The following is a 22,484-nucleotide window of genomic DNA, read 5'->3' on the forward strand; positions in this document are numbered from 1 at the left end:
CATGAAAAAAAGGCCTTTAGTGCTTGCGAGCGCCGCTAAAGGCATTGCAATTATCACACGTTACAACTGCAATGCCTTTAGCGGCGATTGCAAATACCGCAAAGGGGACCTTTTTGCAAAAACAATTTTCTGCCGCTGATTGCGCACATGATCAGCGGCAGAGATTCATCCCAGTAATGTCGAACAAAAACCTTGTTTGACGTTACTCTTCAAACCTGTGCCCATTAAGAACCCGGTCAAAATCCGGCTCATTAGTAAATGAGCCGAGCCATCTCCGGACTGGGTCTGGCTGCACTTAAAACCGATGGGCCCGAGCTCTAAATGGGTTTTGGTCGGCCCGATGCCCACCGCTACACACACATACACGGACTCGATGGTTCAGTTGAACGCACCATTTTCAAACGCCGGACGCGACACTCGCTGATTCGCGGTTCAGTCCCCAATCGCAAAATTTGACTTTGCTTCACTGAAAGGTACAGACAACTGACGAGTCTGAGCGTGCCAACATTGCGTAATAGTCGCGCAAAAACTTTTTGGTCAAAGACCCCGCGCATGCATCACCGACTTCTCCTCCCTTTACCATCCATTGAATCCTTAGGACGCCCGTTCCCCACTGTCCACGTACCAACTACATTTTTCATTTCCCTTCCCACTCTCCTTTTCAGGCATCACCGCGTAAAATTTCCCACACTGCTCGTTTTCGTCTAACCGGCACTGCCCACTCGGATATCACAGAGCAGAGATCGACGCAAAAAAGATCGCAGACAAAAAAAAAAGAAGGGTATAGAGGAGAGGGGAAAAAATGGTGTTCAAGGGTAGATTCTTCGCTTCCTCCTCTTCCTCTAAGAGCGCCACCAAGCCCGACTCCCCCGACGCCTCCGCCAATGGATCCAGGAGCCCTAGATCCTCGCCCGTCGATTTCTTCTCTAGATCCGATAAGAAGAAATCGCGTCCGTCCAAGCCCGATCCCCAGATCGGCGGCGGCGCGGAGACGAAGCCGAAGAAGAAGGAGAAGCCCGGCGGCGATCCGGGGAAGAACGCGCCGATCGTGCCGTCGTCGCTGGGGTTGACTCGGATAAAGACGCGGTCTGGTCCGTTGCCGCAGGAGAGCTTCTTCGGGAGGGGGTTGGTCGTCGGGCCCGGCACGAGCAAGCTCTCGAGGGCGGACGCCTGCTCGTCTTCGTCGGCTGGGAGTTTCGCGAAGGGCGGCGGCGAACGGAAGGACGGCGTGAATGCATCGTGTAGTAGTAGTCGGGGAGGTGATAACGAGAGTAGCTGCGATGGCAGGTCGACGGGCGGGCAGTCGAGGGATAGGAGCCCTGGTGAGCTTCCGGGATTTCGAACTCGGATCGTCAATGGATCTGCCGAAACCGGTACTTTGTTTTGGTCTTTTAACCGAATGGAATATAAGCTTGTCTTGATTGAATTAACATTTTTTTTTGTTGATTCGTTGATTGTGTTCAGATTTTTCTGCTGTTAACGATCTCAATATGATTTGTACAGTTTAATTTTATATATTGACCTAATTTGAACATAAATGGAAAAGTTATGAAAGTGTGGAATTATGATAATGGAATAAAATGCAAGAAATGATGCGCACGGACATTTATATGCAACTCCTGCTTAACCGTTGTGCATCTCGATTTTGTGAGTGATAAATAGTTCAAAAAAGAAATGCTTTGACGGGTAGGTGCGCAAAAATCGAATCTGAATTTTTTTCATTTTTCTTTATCTGCATCTTACTGTCATTAGGTGTGGTTATCAAATTAAGCTACTCAAGCTCTTTTGTAGGAATTTCTTACTTAAACTTAAGAACCGAGACAAATAATGGTGACTAATTTCAGACTCCCTCTCTCTCTATATATATCTATGTGTGTGTGTGTGTGTGGATTAATATTTGGTGCTATTGAAGGCACAAAACTATTGAGCTGGAAAACATACGTTCAAGCTTTATCAACTAAATCTGACGATTCTGACCACATGGATGTGTTCAGCATGGATTGTTTGCTAAGGATCAAACCTTTGATCGTGTTATTTCGGTCTAAAAATATGATTTCTTGAGTAATGAAATTTTAGTGCACTGCAAGCCGATGATTTTTTAAGCCCTTAAAAACCCGGCTTACATGTCACTATCACATGATTCAAAACTCATTTTCTACTAAACAAGCTTGTAGATCACACCTATAAGGTCCAATGTACTAACAAAACCTAAAAAAATATGAAAAGCAGGTGATTTGTAATTGATAGTTTTGTGCCTTTAACCATGCATATACACACACACAGATCTGTTGAGTATAATCAGATTCTTTTCATTTTTTTTGGTAGATCGAACCTTACAAATGTGATCTACATGATTTGCTTAGTTTGAAATGAATTTTGAATCATGTGATTGTGATATGAGCAGGTTTTTGAAGGGCTTAAAAAACTAACAGGCCACAATGTACAGAAAGTTCATGACTCAAAAAATCAAGTTATTATGTTGAAAAAACACGATTGAAGGTTTGATCTTTGGCATACAAACTGTGTCTCAAACACATTTATGTGGTCGGATTGAGTCCATACAGTTTGCACCTGTGATTTCCATCTCAATAGTTTCGTACCTTCATTAGCACAAAAAATAAATAAATAAACACACATACACACACACACACATATATATACATATAGTATTATATGTATTTGTTAATTACCATTATATTTAACGTTTTCTGGATTAAGGGAGATCATGAATATCTGATTATGAATCATCTACTAAAGTTAAGAATTTGCAAGTTTGGAAATGCAGATGGTCACTATTTTACATTTACTGAATTAAAGGAAAATTGTAAATGTTTGATCATGGATCATCTACCAAAGTTAGTCTTTGCAAGTTTGGAAATGCAGAAAGCGACTAATCAAGAGCTTATGTGGCTGAAGTTCCAAATTGGCCTCTTAAAGCTTGAAAGTAACTGTGCTTGATGTGCTAGGCTTTGGACAAGCTTGAACTCGATACTTGATAACAAATCAAGCCTGAGCAATGCAAAGCTTGGTGGGATGCTACTCCTTTACATCCCTAATTGGCATCAAAAGCTGATGAAAATGGATGATACTACTGGTGTATATGGATGTTCAAGTCTCGTACTTTGGTATTTGCTTTTTAAAGTTGGCGTCATCTATGTTCTGTTAAGACCTCTGAGGTTTGCTATTATGGTTTGGATTGTAAGTCAAGTACCATATTAGAAACTTGTGTTTCATAATGTCGAGAACCTTCTGTTGGGTGCATTTGATTGTTCTATTATGGAATGAGTTAAATGCTCCATTTGATGAGGCAGTTAGAAATGTCTCACTTTGATTGGAGGTTGGAGTGCTCTTTGAATGTTGATGTGTATATCTTTTTCATGTGTTTGATCCAAAGGATTTTGGATCCTGATGGCAGTAAATTGGCTGTTGTTCTGTATTAAGATGCATGATCATCTGATTTGAATTTATGTTTCAGATGTGCGGTCTAAAGTAGTAAACTTACAGTAGCAATTAGCATCAAGATTCAAGTACCATACCTTAGTGAAAATTGATACAATAATCACTCCACACAAAAATACCACAAATAAAAATCAATTTTTGTAATTTGTATACATGCCGTAGATCGCATAAAGGGAGAAATACAAGGCGATGTGTATGTGGACCCAATAGGGGACAGTCTGAACTAACTTATTAGTCACTGCATCAAGACCCTTGGTTTTTTAGCCATTCTACATTGTTGCACTGTATCCAGGGGCACAATCTTTACTGAGGTTACATCTTGAACCTATGCCCTAGGGTTGCCCTCTTTTTTTTTCCTTCCTTTTCCTGACATTAACTGCTTATGTACTCCTCCATTGGTTTGACGATAAAACCTGGAGGCTCTATTTCCTAACGACCAACCTTGCATAATCTTTTATTCACCTTTCGTGCTATTCCCGTGTGATGTTTGGAAGGCCATCTGAGGATTTTTTCTAGAATTTTTATTTTTTCAAATTTATGATCATCTTATTGCTCCCAGTTTCGGTGTGGTTGACTTAGCTTGGTCTTTTTGACCTGATCCTTATCTATTTAATCTATTTAGATGTTTTTAGTTGATTTCATTTATTGGAACATGCAAGTCATCCTTGACTAACAAATACGTGTTGTTTAACTTCCGAGTTTTTACTATACTATTCTCTAACGTCCATTAGCATAATGCATTTATACAATGCAGGAAAACAGGGTTCTTCCTGGAATAAATCAGAAGACATTGGGAGTTCATCATTCTGTATCCCTGAGGTAGAGTTGTATTCTGAATGAGTTTGGCAATCAGATTGAAGAAAAGAAATAGTTGGTTAAATTTCAAATGCATGTCATGTCAAGCCCTTTCTGTTATGTTTCTGCAGACTCTCTCTGGAACTCCCGAAACACCAAAAGAATCTGAATCCCCTCGGTTTCAAGCCATACTTCGGGTAACAAGTGGTCCAAGAAAAAAGTTCCCTGGTGATATAAAAAGTTTCTCCCATGAACTGAATTCCAAGGGAGTGAGGCCATTCCCATTGTGGAAACCTCGAGGCTTGTATAACCAAGAGGTAACTGCATATACAGCTTTCTATTTGAGAATTCTGCTGTTCCATTGGGATCTTTTTTGTTGAGTAAACACATAAACTTAAAACATTTTGCTCAATGATATTTTTCTTCTTGAGACTTCCTGTTGGATCATGTCACCTACAGGTATTTACAGTGTGTAAGGATGACAAAATGACAATTGTGTTGCTAATTGATTCACTTTTTTTTTACTACACTTCATGCTTGATTTTTCTACAAACAGGAAATTGCTGTGTCCATACGGGCAAAATTTGACCGAGCCAAGGAAGAAGTAGACTCTGAGCTTGCCATTTTTGCAGGCGAATTGCTTGGCATACTGGATAAGAATGCAGAAACTCATCCAGAATGGCAGGAAACTATAGAAGATTTATTGGTTCTAGCACGACGTTGTGCCATCACAATGCCTGGGGAGTTTTGGCTTCAGTGTGAGAGCATAGTTCAGGACTTAGATGATAAGCGTCAGGAGCTTCCCATGGGTATGCTGAAACAATTACACACCCGTATGCTTTTTATTCTCACAAGGTGCACTAGGTTATTGCAGTTCCACAAGGAAAACGGCTTTGGTGAGGATGAGCATGTTCTTGATTTTCGTCATTCTGGGATCATGCCATTTATTCCAGAAAAACAAGCCCTATTTGAGAAAGAGAATGATAAAAGTCTTCATTTTGGAAAGAGTTTGAAATCAACCCCCTTAAGGAAGCCCTACAGCCAAGAGCAGCATGTCCTGAGCTGGAAAAGAGATGAAGTCCAACAATCTTCAAAAAATTCTCCATCTCCTGATGCAGATGAAGAAACTGGAAAAGGCTCTGTTTCACCTGCAAGCAAGGAGAGGATAGCTTCTTTGAAGAAACTCCCATCTCCAGCAGAAAAGTACCAGAGAGAGAGAAAAATGAAAGACGAGTCATTTGATGATAAAATGGATTCCTTAAAGGTGTCAGACAAAGAAAAGATGAGTCCAGATATACATAAGCCTTCTAAGGTTCCTGAAGTGGTTTTGGTTAAAGACCCAGTACAGGCATCCACTGCCTCCAGGCATCAACATAAACTATCTTGGGGTTACTGGGGGGATCAAGCAAACCTTTCTGATGAAAGTTCAGTTATTTGTCGCATCTGTGAGGAGGAAGTTCCAACTGCATATTTGGAAGATCACTCGAGGGTTTGTGCACTTGCAGATAGTTGTGACCAAAAGGGCTTAAGTGTTAATAACCGCCTTGAGAGGATCTCTGAAACTTTAGAGAAGATATTGGAGGCTTGCACACAGAAGGACTTACACAATGTGACAGGAAGTCCTGATGTTATGAAAGTTTCCAACGCTAGTGTTACTGAAGATTCTGAGATCATATCTCCGAAGTTGAGTGACTGTTCTCGCAGGGGATCCGAAGACCTGCTTGATTACCTCCCAGAGGCTGATAATTCCGTTTTAATGGAGGATCTGAAAGGCCTGCCATCCATGTCATGTAAGTCACGTTTTGGACCCAAGTCTGATCAGGGAGTGGCAACATCTTCAGCTGGCAGCATGACTCCTCGATCTCCACTTTTGACACCAAGAACTAGCCATATGGACTTGCTTTTGTCTGGAAGGAGTGCATTTTCTGAATACGAAGACCTTCCCCAGGTGTTTTCTCTTATTTCTGTACCTAATTCAGTTATTCTGCTTAAGACCCTTTTCACAAGGTTTGTGGTTGTACAACTGGAGATAAACTGAGTTTTTGGTATGTTAAGTCAAACTCCAAATATGTATCTACAAATCAAGGAACACTTTATAAGTTGGAATTAGCTTGAAACAGCTCACTGGGGATCAGGATAGCGAAACTTGGTCTGAGTACATAGTTTTCTAGGCTGATTCTATAAGTGAATATATCTAATTTCTTACCATGAATGTAGAAAACCAGATATGAGAAAAAATGCACCAGTAACAGGATCTGGTTACCTAATAAATTAGGCTGGAAACTGATCTTGTGATATGATGATTAACCACACAAGGGAATGTCCTCACATCATATTCATCTTGAAGTGTCTAATCTTGTCTGGTAGAGAGTTAAATTGTCAGAAAGAAATAAGCACAATTTGGTTTGCATATATTATGTTCATAAAAAATTTATCAGTTCCTATTGGGTAGTTTTTATCTGACACTGGTCTTAGAGTAGAAGGTGGTAACATGACAAGTCATTTTGGTCTATTGACATGATCTGATGAGTGATGACATTCTTGCTTGGACTATCAAGTATTAACTGTTGAGACTTACATGGATTGTTTCTAGAATGATTTGGTTTGTGTCTATTTTATGCACGATTCTCATATATTTGCTATTTCACATGGTTGGCATTCTCGGAACTTGGTATCATATAGACGACACCTGGCTCGGTGACTCATGCAAGATTTTATTTATTAAAAATAAATACATATATTTTATAAAATATAAAAACATTTTTTCAAAGAATATATTCGTTTGAAATATGAATTTCTCATATATACATATACAACAAACAACAACAACTACGCCTTCATCCCAAAACAATTGGGGTCGGCGATATGAACCAAAAAAGAAAATCGTTCTGGGTCTTCCACATGAATCCTTCTCCTCCAATCATTTCTATCCAATGCCATGTCCTCGGTGAGGTTCAAAGCATTCATATCCTTTCCTATCATCTCCATCTAAGTCTTTCTAGGCCTACCGCGACCTCTTTTAACTAATATATTTTCCCATTTCTCCATCCTTCTAACTGGAGCATCATTAGGCCTTCGTCGAATATGTCCAAACCACCGTAAACGATTCTCTCTCATCTTATTTTCAATGGGTGCAACGCCTACCTTCTTACGTATCTTCTCGTTCCGAATCTTATCTTTTATTGTATTTCCACACATCCATCTAAGCATACACATCTCAGCTACACTCATTTTTTGAATATGATGTCTCTTGGCAGCCCAACATTCCGTACCATATAGTAAAGCGGGCCTAATAGTCGTCCTATAAAACTTTTCCTTCAACCGCAATGGCATTCTACGATCACACAACACTCCAGTTGCACCTTTCCATTTCATCCACCCAACCTTTATCCTATGATTTACATCTCCATCAATTTCTCCATACTTTTAAATGATAGATCCCAAATATTTGAAACAATCATTCACCGGTATTTCTTGCTCACCAAGCTTCTCATATATACATATATGTATATAAATATATAAATATACATAATATTTTGTATAATAATAACAATAACAAATCTTGTTTTGGAATATTCTCCCCAAATATATATGTCTAGGTATTTTCAAGAAAATAAGTTTTTCTTGAGAAAACCTTGCCAAGTTAAGGGCATATTTGCTTTGGTCACAGGTGGGGATGAGCAATCACAGTTGACAAAATAGAAGCTGTAATTGTTGGTCACAAGGTCAATCTTGTGACCGTCTTTCGCAAGATTCAGGGCGAAAACAATCACAACTTGTACTTTTCTCATGTTTCACTAACCTTGAGAAAGTGTTGTGATTGTGGTTTACAATCACAGAATCTTGAGAAAATCCAAGAATCACAGGGCATTGAAAACATGCCCAAACAATTAAAAAATAAGGTTTCATAATATTTTGGGTTGCAGAGATAGCATGAAATATCACAATAGACATGTAAATAAAGATATGGGGCAGAGAGATGGCATGGGAAAAGTCCCATATTGAACATGATTTATAAGAATGACCTCCTCATAATCCATAAAAGGAGGCCCTCTCTCCTTCACACTTCACAACTCACAAGGGTCTGCCCACATCACATGGTTTGCTGCCTTTATGGCTCCATCTTGAGAAAAGTAATGATGGAGTGGAAGTTTTCTTCCATCTTGGGAGAAGTTAAAAGCCTTCCATCTTGTCTTGGGAAAAGTAAAGATAGAGACAAAGAAAAACAAATTATTGTATTTTATACTTTTGTGTTTTTTCGAAAACCGTGAAAAGTTACATTTCGTTTTGCTTGACTTGACTGAGTCACCATAAAATTTGGTTGACTCAGCTGAGTTTAATCATTACCGACTCAAACTGATTCTTTTTTACTTGTTTACCTGCTGTTACGAGTCAACTTGGCTGAGTCACGAGTTGTCTCGCTGAGTTTGCCAACCGTGCTATTTCATGCTTTATTTTGTGGAATCAAAACCAAAATAGTAAATCTGCTGCACAAAGTCGTATTTAAGGTAAAACTACAAGAAACTAAGATGACACAAGACTTTGGCGATAATCTGTGTTCAACATACATCAACTTGTTATGAAATGCTCTAAATCAATGACCTTACTGTCTCTGAAATGTACAGATAAGTGAACTTGCTGATATTGCTCGTTGTGTAGCAAATGCAAATTTGCACAATGATCAAGCATTGGCATATCTTTTATCTTGTCTGGAGGACCTTCAAGATGTTATTCATAGCAAGAAGTATGTTGCACTGACTGTACAGACTTTTGGTGCGCGCATAGAGAATTTGCTTCGGTGAGCCCTTTATTTGTAATTATCTTTCTCTGATCTGATTAATTTGCTGACATATATTAGATCCTTCCTTTATACAGTTGGTGCTTGAAAAGTTGTAACTTTCTATTGATTTTAGATCTTGCTGCATTTGTTTGTTTCTTTTGAAATTTCCAGTAACATTTCACATTCTGGGTACCTCCTTTTTTCCGTACATGAATCACATAAGATCTATGATTCTACAGGGAGAAGTATTTGCAGCTCTGTAATGATGAAAAGGTGGATGTTGCAAGTACTGTAATTGATGAAGATGGGCCACTGGAAGATGATGTAGTTCGTAGTTTGCGAGCTAGTCCAGTTCATTTGTCACGTAGAGAGAGGACTTCTATAGAAGACTTTGAGATCATAAAACCAATCAGTCGTGGGGCATTTGGTCGAGTTTTCTTGGCTAAGAAAATAACCACAGGGGATCTTTTTGCCATAAAGGTGCTCCTGTGTTCCACTTTGCCTTGTCTGCTAAAGTATAATTGTCTTTGCTTGTACTGGCTACTTTTATTCTTTTTGGTTTATATAAAAGAGGCAGTTCTATCTTCCTGCTCATGTATCATAGGCCTCTTTTCTGTTGACATTATTTTTTCTTTGAAGGATTTATATTCAAATTACATGTTTTGGAGACTTTTAAATGTGGATGTTTGATAGTTTGTAACATGAACTGGTAGTGTTGTGTGTTTCTTGTTCTTAATAGATGTATCCAAGGTTGGGTTTTGCGTTATTCTCAATGTTAAAGAGGTAGCTTGCCAATGTGAAATTATGAGCCATTTTGGGAGGGATATCTTAGAGTAAAAAGTGATTAGATGGAACTGATATTGATTGTTGAGTTTATAAGTTTGATACCTGCAAAGGATTTCTCCTATCTTGTGTGTTTGTGATGATGGTAGCTATAAAACATGAATATTTTGTCCTTCGAACAGGATAACTTGGTTCATACAAGGATAGATCCTCTTATTCTACTAACAACAATATTCCAGACAATTGTGAATGTTATTGTAGTTACCAATTAGACAAGTCTATTAAACCTTAGGTCCAAGCTATTGGAAAGGATATGCCAGTGTTATTAAAAACGCGCCTCAAGGCACAAAAAGCGCTCCTCGCCTTGAGGCGAGGGCCTTTTCTCCTTGAGGCGCACTTAAAAAGCGTAAAACCCTCAAGGCGTACACCTCATGCGCCTTGAGGCGTACGCCTTGAGGCGAGGCGCGCATTAGAAAATCTAATGGGCCCGGACCCGAGTCCGACCCGGATGCTCGAAGGTTCGAGAGAACCTGTCTTTAAAAAAGACACAGGCGCCTCTCTCGAACCTTCTCTCCACTCCGTCCCCTCTCTCGAACCTTCTCTCTCTACCCTATCCCCTCTCGTCCCCGCCACCGTCGGCCACCACCCGCCGCCGGCTACCACTCGCCGCCGGTCATCGCCTCTTCCACCTTCTTCTTTTCTCTGCTGAGAAGGCGTCGGCGACCCGCCGGCCACCACTGTCTTCTTTTCTCTGTTGCGAGGGGGCCAGCGACTCACCGTCACCGCCGTCCGTTCTGGCAACCTATGTTTCTCTGCGTTTTCTGGTGACGTCGAAGTCTCCGCCGCCAGGTAAGCCCTCTTCTTTACTTCTTCTCAGTGAGGGGTCGACTGACAGGGGGCAGAGCCCATTGTCGTCGCCTCTCGTCGGCAGGGGGTTACCCCCTCCTCTGCTTTTCTCTCTTGGTCGACCCCTCACTGAGAGTGCTTACTGGTGTTCATTTGGTAGTTCCATTTTTCTGCTAGACATTCGTGTCACTTCTACTTCTTTGTCAAACTTACGAATGGATCCCAAGATGCTTGGTTTAATAGCTCGAGAGAGTTGAGACATGCAAATTTTAGACTAAGCCCTGGTCATCTCAGATTCTACTAAACACTGTTGTGGCTGAAGACTATGATCTAGTGCGTAAAGATCTTCATTGATTGGTTCCTTCTTCATAGATGGAGAATGGAAGGAACCAATCAATAGGAAGCGTCTTCCCGTCATCAATCCTGCAACGGAAGAAACTATAGGTTGTTTTTTCACTTCTTTTTTGTCATTCAAGCCATTGGACCATATGCCCATTTGATTATTCTTCCTTTTTCTGTGATTTTATGCAATACCCAATTGCTGAATTAATGGTTTGGGAAAGTGGGTGTTCCCTGATTTTGCTTTTTATGGCGCCCACATATTGAAATTTTCCCGTGTTTGGTGGTTTTTGAGAGGTTTGCTTGGATTTAGTTCTTGTTGCTATGGTGGTAATGATGCTATGATAGGTGGGTGTTGTGGTGATATTCCATTTGGAGTTATGGTTTCTTGTTAATTTTCTCCTTTGTTGTGTTTTCTGCTTATGGGAATTTGAACAAGGGAAGTCTTTGGTACTCATCCCTTTGTTTTCTGTGTCTGTGAATGGTCAGATGATGGTGAAACAGTAATGCGTTTTTTCTTCTTAGCACTTGAAGACTTTGAGAGTGCTTACTGTTGTTTATTTGGTAGTTCCGTTTTTATGCAATTAGATACTTATATAGATCAAGTTGTTGCATTAATGTTACTTTTACATGTTAATCTCATATTTTTTTCGTATTTATTTGAGATTTTTTATTTCGTGTTGGTTGGCGCTTCATCAATAAAGCATTTCTTATTTATTTATAATTTTAGATAATTTTTATAGTTTTTTTAAGTTAATTTTTTTTTGAGGCTTACGCTTTGCGCCTCGAGGCTTACGCCTCGCCTCAGATTTTGGTGGAGCGCCTCGCTACGCCTCAACGCTTTTCACAACACTGGGATATGCACACTTCCACATTGGCTTGGATCATACAATTGTGAAATTTCTTCAGTTTATGGTATAGAATTCTGTGGAGGCTGTATTTGATGGAAGGCTATGTACAGCTTTGAGGGAAATATTTCATATCTTTTGAGATCCACACTATGATGGGGTCAAAAAGCCAAAACAAGTGAACCTTTTCTATGAGGTACTGCAGGAGAAAAAACTGCAAAATCCAAAATTCAATTTATTGTAATTAATTAGCTAATGTGTGGTTTGCCACTAAGCTTTCAAATTGCCTTTTAGCATCAAATGGTATGTGAATAACCCATTGCATCTTCCTCTCTTTGAAACAACAGCTGCTTCCGGTTCTATCCATTCTAGAAGTACTAAATTTGTTTAACATGTCAGATCACTTGGAAAATGATATTTAATATCCAAATCGCGATTGTCACTAGTTCTTAAGCTCTTTAAAGCTTTATACATTGGAACAGATTGTGGAATTTTCTCTTTGTCAAATGGTACTCTTTGGCTTCTCTTTCATACTTGTTACCCTTCCACCAGCATGATGCCTTTGCAAAGCTACTGCCTTTAGTTATTTGGTGCATAGTTTCTTTTTTTTTGGTTTGGTGGTATGTTTCTCTAGAAACTTCCTTTGTATCAATGTCATTATCATTTGCTGCTAGTTATTAACTTGATACTGATCATCCTATCATCTACTGTCTGAATGTCTGATCTATGATATTTGTGTAAATCTGATGGCACTAACTTTAACTGTGAATACCTATTATACACCAAGCAATTGCAAGTTAAAATTCTTTGTTTCATTGAAGATCAGTTATTGCATTAGGTATTCTTGATCATCTTCAATATTTATACAGGTTCTTAAGAAGGCTGATATGATTCATAAAAATGCAGTCGAGAGTATTTTGGCTGAACGTGACATCTTAATTTCAGTTCGCAACCCTTTTGTGGTGAGCGGGTCGTGTGCAAAGTTATTCTTTTCAATTATTATAGACAGTTCCTAACCAGGATGAGTCAATCCAGGTTCGATTTTTTTATTCATTTACATGCCGGGAGAATCTCTATCTTGTAATGGAGTACCTGAATGGAGGAGATCTGTATTCATTATTGAGAAATTTAGGTTGCTTGGATGAGGACGTTGCACGCATATACATAGCTGAAGTTGTAAGCACAAATTTTTGTTGATAGTATTATAGTCTTTCTTGGTTTATTTTCTGGTGCCTCTTTCTGCATTATCTTGTTATTAGTAATTGAGAAATACTACATGACATGCAGGTACTTGCATTGGAATATCTGCATTCTCTACGTGTTGTGCATCGAGATTTGAAGCCAGATAATTTGTTGATTGCTCATGATGGTCACATCAAGGCTAGTATCAATGATTCCTTTAATCTATTCCCTTTTTTTGCAGTGAAAACATGAACTTACAGATGAGCTTTTATAAAGAGTCATTGCTCACATGGACATGGGTGTGTTTTTGGATGACGGGGTATGAATATCTTAGGTTAAAAGTACAATGTCATCTCTTTAATGTGTAAGAAATGTCTGAAACATTTTTGGGATGGTAAAAAGTGTCAGCTGAACACGAACGAAGTTTTGCTAATGACAATTGATAACAATAACCTGCAACTTGAGTAGATTCTAGTATAATTAAATAAAAATAAAAATAAATGAAACATGATGGAAGTCTTGGATAAACGTTGATCTTGGGGTTTCTGAATTCCCTGCAAAGAGAAAAGATGACGATAGGGTTTGGGCTGAACACACACGATTCCCAATATGGGAAAATCGTGTCTATCACTATGATTTTATTATTGACTTTACAATTGAAATTACATCATGTTTAAAATACCCTCAACTACGTAAAATACAAAGGCATATTAATGAGGGGCATTTAAGGGATAAGACATAATTCATAGAATAAACATATTAGACCATAATAGATGTGATCCGGATCTGGGACGTTATTTGGATCTGGATCAAGATTCAGATCGATCCGATCCCAACCTCACACTAATATCCTCCCTCAAGTTGTATATGGTTATCAACCATGGATAACTTGCTTCTTAAGTACCAAAATCTTTTCTTGGTGAGGCCTTTTGTGAATAAATCAACAACTTGTTCTTCAGTCTTGATATATCGTGTCTCCATCTCTTGATCTTCCACTTTCTGACGAATAAAATGTTGATAAATTTCAATATGCTTTGTCTTCCCATGTTGAATAGGATTTATTGAAATCTTGATAGCACCTTCATTATCACATAGCAATAGTGAGTTGGGAATAACTTCTCCCAAATCATACATGTGTATGATCCAAGTCATTTAAGCGGTAACAATAGCCATGAAACAACATTCTGCCTTTGTATTGGACCTTGTGACAACCTTTTGTTTCCTACTACTACATGAGACTATATTTCTTCCAATAAAAACACAATATCCAGAAATAGACCATCTCTGATCAGGATCTCCCGCCCAATCAACATATGAGTAAGTTGTGACCATCATCATATCTTCATGTGTTGCCCTTTTTCTGTAAAGCAAACCATATCCAACAGTCCCCTTCAAATATCTCAGAATTCTTTTTACACCCTCCATTTGTGACAATCTAGGCTGATTGCATGAATTGCGATACCTGATTAACAACAAAAATGATATATGGACGAATAAGCATAAAATATTTCAACATTTCAACTGTGCTTCTAAATTATGAGGGATCATGTTATAATTCTCCTTTATTTGCTCCCAATCTCTAATGAATATGAATTGGAGTTGCACTCGGTTTGCAGTCCTTTATGCTCGTTTTACTTAGGAGATCCATCGTGTATTTATGCTGAGTTAGAATAAGAGAATCATCCTGTCGATCTACCTCTATCCCAAGAAAATACCTCAAACGACCAAGATCTTTTATCTTAAACTTTTTATTAAAAAATCTTTTCACTTCTTCGTTATGCTCATCACAACTACGGGTAACAAGTATATCGTTAACATAAATGAGTAATACCTCTATAAATGAAGAGTGAATGATCCAATGGGGACCGAGTAAAATCATAGCTTTGAATTACAACAAAGAAACTCTCAAACCAAGATCTCGAAGCTTGCTTCAACCCATGAATGATTCTCTTTAACCTGCCACCATAAGCCTTTGGATCATCTTCAATATACCTCGGTGGTTGCTCCATATAAACTTTTTCCTTAAGATGCCCATGTAAAAATGCATTTTTTACATCCAATTGACTTAATCTTCACCCATGATCAATTGCTAGAGAAAGAATGATCTGAATAGTGCCTATTTTAACATGACTGAAGGTTTCATGATATTCATGCCCATACTTCTGGTTGATCCTTTTGCTACTAGCCAAGCTGTGTATCTCTCGATGGTGCCATCAGGTTTATATTTTATTTTATACACCTATTTAGAGAGCCAACTACATTTTTATCAAGTGGTCTTTTCATTGTCTTCCAAGTCTGACACTCATGTAAGGCCTGCATTTCTTTATTTATGGCTTCTATCCACCTATTCGATTACATTACATGCTGAAATGTTTTGGGTTCCTGCTGCTTCCCAATCTGAGTGAGAAAACACTGAAAGTCAATGTTGAAATTTTCATAACTTACGCATCTTTCGATCGGATGTCTCACCCTGCTTGATCTTTTTATTGACTCAAGTTGACTTTCTTGATTTGATGATTGTTGGTTTTGCAGGACCGACTGCTAGTGGCTTTGATCACGTCTTGTGTAAACACATTCTTCTTTGAATCTACCTGATATGGTCTCTGCATTGTCTGAACTAGTTTCTACGTTGTAACTTGATTCAGCAGGAGGATCTTTTGAAACATCATATGCTTGATCAGAGTCATGATTTGGCTGCTGCACTCTATTGTTCATTGCTGAAAATAGGCTATCATCTAGCCAGGGCTGATATACTTCAATGTTATTCATATTCTGCAAAATATGATGACCGCACTGATCATTAGAAAAATTGCACTCGTCAAATACAACATTCTTAGTGATTTTAATTTTTTCTGACTTGGGATCATAGCACCTATAACCTTTTTAATCATCAGCATATCCAACAAAATGCCAAACGTGAGCCTTATCCTAAAATTTATTTCTTGGTTGTCTGTCCACATGAACATAACATATACAACAAAACACTCCCAACTCACTGTAATTTGGATGCTTCCCGAATAGCATAAAGTAAGAAAAATTATTATGCAAAAGTTTCATGAGCAATCGGTTTATAATATAAATAGTTGTATGAAATGCCTCGGTCCATAGTTTTATGAGAACTTTACTTTTATGAATCATGGACATCACACTCTTCACAATATGGTGATGCTTCCTTTTAGCAATGCCGTTTTGTTGAGGTGTTCGCGAGCATGAAACTCTTTGACTAATTCTATTATTCTATAAAAAATCAATAAATTCCTTTGATGAGTATTCACCACCACCATCACACTTGAAATTTAGAATATTCAAGGAAATTTGAGTACGAACATGGGCACAAAAGTTTTTAAACACAAAAAACTTCATATTTGTGCTTCAAGAAAATATCCAAGAGTAACGAGAGTAGTCATCAATAAACAAAACATAATATTTACTACCCGAAGGGGAGAGAAGTGGAGATGGTCTCCGTACATCAGAATGAATAATATCAAAAGGTCTCGAAGCCCTCTTATTGTATGAATTGAATGGCAAAACATGACTCTTACAAACTTGACAATTAGGACATAGACTATCGCCAGACTCTATATGCAAGACAGATTTGGGCCATAATTTATTTGAGACTAATCTTTCAATAAAGACTTAACCACAATGACCTAACATACTGTGCTAAACATTTGACTGAATGGACTTTGAAATACTGAAAATACACGCAGAGGACTCAGTCTTCGAATGACTATCCAATGTAGTTCGGGCAATCAAGGGATCTTATCTAAAGACATACATGATGCTACATCTTTCTCTTTCAATGAATGTCTTCCTCGTTTGAAGGTCCTTAACATACACAGAAGGAGTAAATTCAATATATGAATTTGTATCATCTACAAGTTTAGAAACATAAACTATATTCTTTTTTATATTAGGAGAACACAATACATCAGACAACTAGATGGGATGAGATTTAGACAAAGGAATGAGGATATCTCCGGAATGTGTGATAAGGTGGTGTCTACCATCTCCACTAACAATATTATTTTTACCAGAATAAGGAATCACTCTGTGTCACCTGTGATATGGCTGATAACTCCTGAATCAACATACCAAACACCCTGATCATTTTGTTTGAAGCTCAGTCCAAAAAGTGCAGTCAACAAAAGTTCCTTGTCAGGGTCATTTTGCCCTTTGTTTTTCCCTTGATCTCTAGGCAAGGGCTTACTTATAGCTTTAGGATTATATCTCGGATCATCCTTGAACCAACATTTTGCTTTTCCATGGCCCTTCTTTTTGCAAATATAGTATGTTGAAATGTTGTTATTAGAGACGCTTCTTCCTCCTAAAGGAATATTAGGAGTAAGAAGAATTTCTCGTCCTTCCTAGTTGTAACCTCTGCCTCTACCACGTCCACGGCCTGAAAATGATACCATAAGCAGTACATCATGTGAATTTGCTTCAACCTTTTCTGTATCTATCTGACATCCCCTTTAATGACATCTCATAGTTAAGGAGTTTGGCCTTTAGATTATCAAAATCAGGAACGGTCTCAGTATATTGTAGAGTTGTGGACAATACATGAAACTTAGATCTCAAACTAACTAGAGCTTGCTGAATTTTGTCTTTCTCAAATATTTGACATCCAATTAATGCTAACTGGTCTATGATGAGCTTAATTTTATTGAAATACTTCATAATATACATGGATACTTCCTTTTTCAACATTAGGAATTCTCTTTTTAGATAAATAATCTTGGCTTCTGAAATTTGAGAATTAGTCTGTTGCAATGTATTATATAACATCATGGCGGTGCAATCATCTGGTATTCCCACCAATACTTCTTGTAATAAGGTGGAAGTAATATAGGCGATCAAGGCTTGATCCTTCTTCATCCAGTTGATGAAATCTGAATTACGAACGGTCCTCGTTGCCTTGATAACCCCTTTGTCATTTTTAACTTCCTACACCAGAAACTCAGATGGAGCAGCTACTAATCCATCTAGGTGACCAGCGAGATCCTATCTCCTAATAAAAGGAACAATCTGTCTTTTTCAGGTAAGATAGTTGAAATTATTTAATTTTTTTAGAAATCAATTGACTAAAAATTGGCAAAGATGGATCCCAGAGAAGAACTTGAATCCATGAAGAATGAATCAAGGCGGCCAATGAGAAATAAGAAACAATATCACTCGACAAAGGGAATACAGGAAATCGACAACAATAAGAAGCAATAATTTGTCATGTTTTTTTTTGCAGAACAAAACGTGAACTTAACAATCAAAGTTAGTTGCCATAAATAAAACTTTTAGCAAGCCCACATATCAGGATCAACTTTGAATTGAATTTTCATGATTATCACAAATAAAAAAAACATGGGATTTAGAATGACGTCAATTTGATTCTCAAGTCTGATGGATCAGATTTGACTAGGAAGGAATAGAATAGGGAGAGACGAAAATCGTGACTCAAATATGATTCAACGAGGGTCCATGGAATAAACTTCCAACCCAAGAGTTCAAGAAAGGGAGAATCAAACAATTTGTAGATTTGATTTAAGAAAGAAATAACAAGAGAAAGAAGTGCAGATTTGAGGAAGAATGAGGAAACCAGAAGAAAAACATATTTGAGAAAGGAATGGCAAGAAAAGAAACACAAATTTAAGGATTAATGAAGAAACGAGAAAAAAGAAGAAAACTAGAAGAATCAACTACTACCTGAAGGAAAGAGAAATCAGATCTTGAAGTTCACCAAGATTTTTCAGCCTTGCTCCAGATCAATGCTCTAATACCATGTGAGATTTAGGGTTTCTGAATTCCTTGCCGAGAGAAAAGATGACAATAGGGTTTGGGCTGAATACACATGATTCCCAATCTGGGAAAATCGTGTCTATCACTATGATTTTATATTGACTTTACAATTGAAATTACATCATGACTAAAGTACCCTCAACTACATAAAATACAAAGGAATATTAATGAGGGCATTTAAGAAATAAGACATAATTTACAGAATAAACATATTAGACCACAATAGACTTGATCTGGATCTGGGACATGATTTGGATATGGATCAAGATTTAGATTGATCCGACCCCAACCTCACGCTAATAGTCTAACACATGTTTTATCTGTGATCACAAAGTATCACGTTGCGTCCAGTTTCTATGTTGGTGTGATATTTGCCTACTACATGGTAACATGTCACAATGGAAGATGGTGATTTCTCCAATCTCTCTCTATATATAGAGAAATGAAAACCTACAAGATGGGCACAGTGCTAAATGAAACATGCTAATGGATTTCTGGTGTTTTTTTTCGAAGTTCCAACCCCATAGATGTGTTCAACATAATTGATTTACTAGAAATCGACACTTGGATCATGCATTTTGGATGAAAGTCTCAAAAAATTATGAAAATTGTAGGTTGTTGATTTTTGAAATCTTATAAAAACCTATTCATGCATCTGAATCAAATGCTCTAAGAAGTGATTCCTATAAAAGTGAGCATATAGATCACATCTGAATGGTCAGAATTTCATAAAACACCGAAAATCCATTGCCATGTTTCATTTAGCATTGTGCCCATTTTGTAGGTTTTCATATATATATATATTAAATTTCTTATGTGAGTGATTAACATTTGGACCAATGTTGTAAAAAGTGTTTAGGTGTAGCATAGCGCTCCACCAAAAATTGAAGCGAGGCGTAAAACGCAAGTCTCAATTTTTGTTAAAAAAAAACTTAAAACAAAACCTTTAAAAATATCTACAAATACAAATAAATAAAAGAAATGCTTTATTGATGAAACAACAACTAATAAGAAATAAGAAATAAAAAATCTCAAATAAATACCGAAAAATATGAGATTAACATGTAAAAGTAACATTAATGCAACAACTTGATCTATGTAAGTATCTAAGAAATAAAATATGAGCATTCAATAATCAACAAAATTAACCATGCATGCTTTCACTGAAAAATAAAAATTCAGATTATATTGCAGAATATACATAATTGCATATATGTAACTGTATATACATATATATTCAATTACTCATAACATATCAGTATAATCAACAAAATATGAATTCAGCCTTTCACAGAAAAAATCACAAAAACACAATAACTATGCATATATCAACAAAATTAACATGCTTTCGGGTTTTTATAGAAAAAAATTAATCAACAAAATTAATTATTTATTCTTTCACATAAAAATAAAAATTCAAAAAAATAAAAACATACAAATAACAATCAAAAGAAGAGGGAGGAGGCGGGCTGAAGGGAGAAAGAGCAAAGGAGAAGAACAGGCGATAAGAAGGAAGATCATGGGAGAAGAGGAAGAAATAGTGGGGGAAGAAGGAGAAGAAAAAAATGAAGGGGATAAAGAAGAAAGGAAGGGAAGAAGAGGGGGCGATAAGAAGGGGGAAGAATGGAGTGGAGGGGAGGAAGAACAAGAGAAGAAGAAGAAGAAGAGAGAGAGAGAGAGAGAGAGAGAGAGAGAGAGAGAGAGAGAGTACATGCATGCTTTGAGCTTCTTCTTCTTCTTCTTAGAGACGAGGCGCGAGAGAGAGGGAGAGGCGAGATGGAGAGAGAGAGGGAGAGTAGAGAGAGAGAGAGAGAGAGAGAGAGAGAGAGAGAGAGAGAGAGAGAGAGAGAGAGAGAGAGAGAGTCCAAGAGGCAAGAGAGAGGGAGAGTGAGAGGCCCGAGCCTAATTAGGGTTGGGCCCAACCCCAAATAATGGTCAAATGAGGGCTTTGACCCCCATTTGGCTTGATTTAATGAGGCGCGCCTCGCCATAAGGCATACACCTCATAACCCATGAGGTGTGTGCCTTAGGGCTTTTATGCAATTTACTTGCACCTCAAGGTACAAAGGGCCTTGCCTTGGTGTTAGGCGTGCCTTTTGTGCCTTGAGGCACATTTTTAACAACACTGATTCAGACACATAAAAATGTCCAAAAACAGGGTCTGGTGTGCCAATCCAAGACAGATTTCCAAGAGGCTGTGTTGCGTGTACAACACTTGTGACATCATTTTATGTTATGGCAACAAATGTGAAACCATTATTTTTGGTTTATTTTCTCTTGTTTTGCATTTTAACATTGTTCTCTGTTCTTCATTGCTTTCATATTTATCACGGTTTCTGGAACATGATTTGAAGTATTCAACTTTCATTTCCCTGCTTTGGTTATTTGTATGTTGAGTGTTCTCTTCATTTAAATATTTGGCTTTTTTTTCCCATATCATGTTTATATTTCTTTATCATTGACATGTGCTAAATTCTTGATTTTTTTGCTACAGTTGACAGATTTTGGGCTTTCAAAGGTTGGTCTCATCAACAGCACTGATGATTTATCTGGTCCAGCTGTTAGTGGATCAACATTACTTGGAGAAGATGAGCCTCAATTATCTGCTTCTGAGCATGTCAACGAAAGGGAGAGGCGGCAGAAGCGCTCAGCTGTTGGCACACCTGATTATTTGGCACCTGAAATACTCCTTGGCACTGGGCACAGTAAGATATATGTGTTCACTTGAATTTATGCATTAGTCGTTTGTCATGTTTAAAATATGGCGGTTTCAGCGATCAGTTTTAAATTGTTACCAACTTATATTCTGTGAAAGCAAGCATGGACTTTTTCTTGCAGGTGCTGCTGCAGATTGGTGGTCTGTGGGTGTTATTCTTTTTGAGCTGATTGTTGGAATTCCACCATTCAATGCTGAGCATCCTCAGGTTTATTTTTGCAAGGGCTTCTTGGTTGTCAAATATCCTAAGTGTCCTATGCTTGTTATGCGCCTATCTACTGCATCTATACCATATTCTAATTTTGCAATGAATATACTTGACATTTCTAAAGAACCAAATCTGTAATACCAATGATTTTTTAAGAGACTGTATTTTCAATCTTCTTGATTTGTAGACCTTCAAATGTTTTTGTCGTTGCAAGCTTCCATGTTGTCATGGTTCAAAGAATGCATCATGTAAAAAAAAGAAGTTTCACTAAGAATACAGTTGAATGGGATATTCATTTTATACTAATTGTTGAAATTCTGCTTGACAATCAGCATTACTGTTGCATATCTGCTAGTGGACTGCTGTTAGTCTGTTTTTTTGTGGATGTCAAAATATTGCAGAAAATTAAGTCATTCTGATGGGTGCAGTTGAGTTTGTAATCACTAAGAACAATAATAAAACTCAGCGAGAATAGAAAGTAGGAAAGTAGCGGATCTTGCCTGAGAACTGGACGATATTCACCAGGATGACATCAGCAAGCATCTCTTTTTTCAGAAAAAGGTAATAAACAAAATTGATCACAAAGTGCAGTGCAAAGATCGGCTGCTGGTTCAAATTGATGACCTCAGCTGATGCCAGCAATATAATTTCTCTATGGAAAGATGTCAGATATGATATATTTCTGTCGCATATTTGATCATCTGAATAACAATCTTTCACTTTTTTGTTTTGGTA

At 37.8% G+C, this 22,484-nt stretch overlaps 1 protein-coding gene across 1 annotated transcript in view; it reads left to right on the forward strand.

Moving 5' to 3' along the window:
* The first annotated feature begins 673 nt into the window (after positions 1-673).
* The window catches only part of LOC149846505 (Protein kinase superfamily protein), a 33,147-nt gene continuing 11,336 nt past the window's right edge, over positions 674-22,484 (forward strand). Inside the window, exons 1-11 of the mRNA XM_089996375.1 lie at positions 674-1,373; positions 4,214-4,278; positions 4,386-4,571; positions 4,811-6,202; positions 8,880-9,052; positions 9,274-9,514; positions 12,720-12,812; positions 12,886-13,026; positions 13,138-13,230; positions 21,320-21,530; positions 21,664-21,749. Coding sequence (XP_089852501.1) covers positions 803-1,373; positions 4,214-4,278; positions 4,386-4,571; positions 4,811-6,202; positions 8,880-9,052; positions 9,274-9,514; positions 12,720-12,812; positions 12,886-13,026; positions 13,138-13,230; positions 21,320-21,530; positions 21,664-21,749 — 3,252 coding nt within the window. The 5' untranslated portion in view covers positions 674-802. The remainder of the gene's footprint in view (positions 1,374-4,213; positions 4,279-4,385; positions 4,572-4,810; positions 6,203-8,879; positions 9,053-9,273; positions 9,515-12,719; positions 12,813-12,885; positions 13,027-13,137; positions 13,231-21,319; positions 21,531-21,663; positions 21,750-22,484) is intronic.

Source organism: Nuphar pumila, chromosome 2, assembly GCF_984573655.1.
Source record: "Nuphar pumila chromosome 2, dmNupPumi1.hap1.1, whole genome shotgun sequence".
NCBI classification, from domain to species: domain Eukaryota; kingdom Viridiplantae; phylum Streptophyta; class Magnoliopsida; order Nymphaeales; family Nymphaeaceae; genus Nuphar; species Nuphar pumila.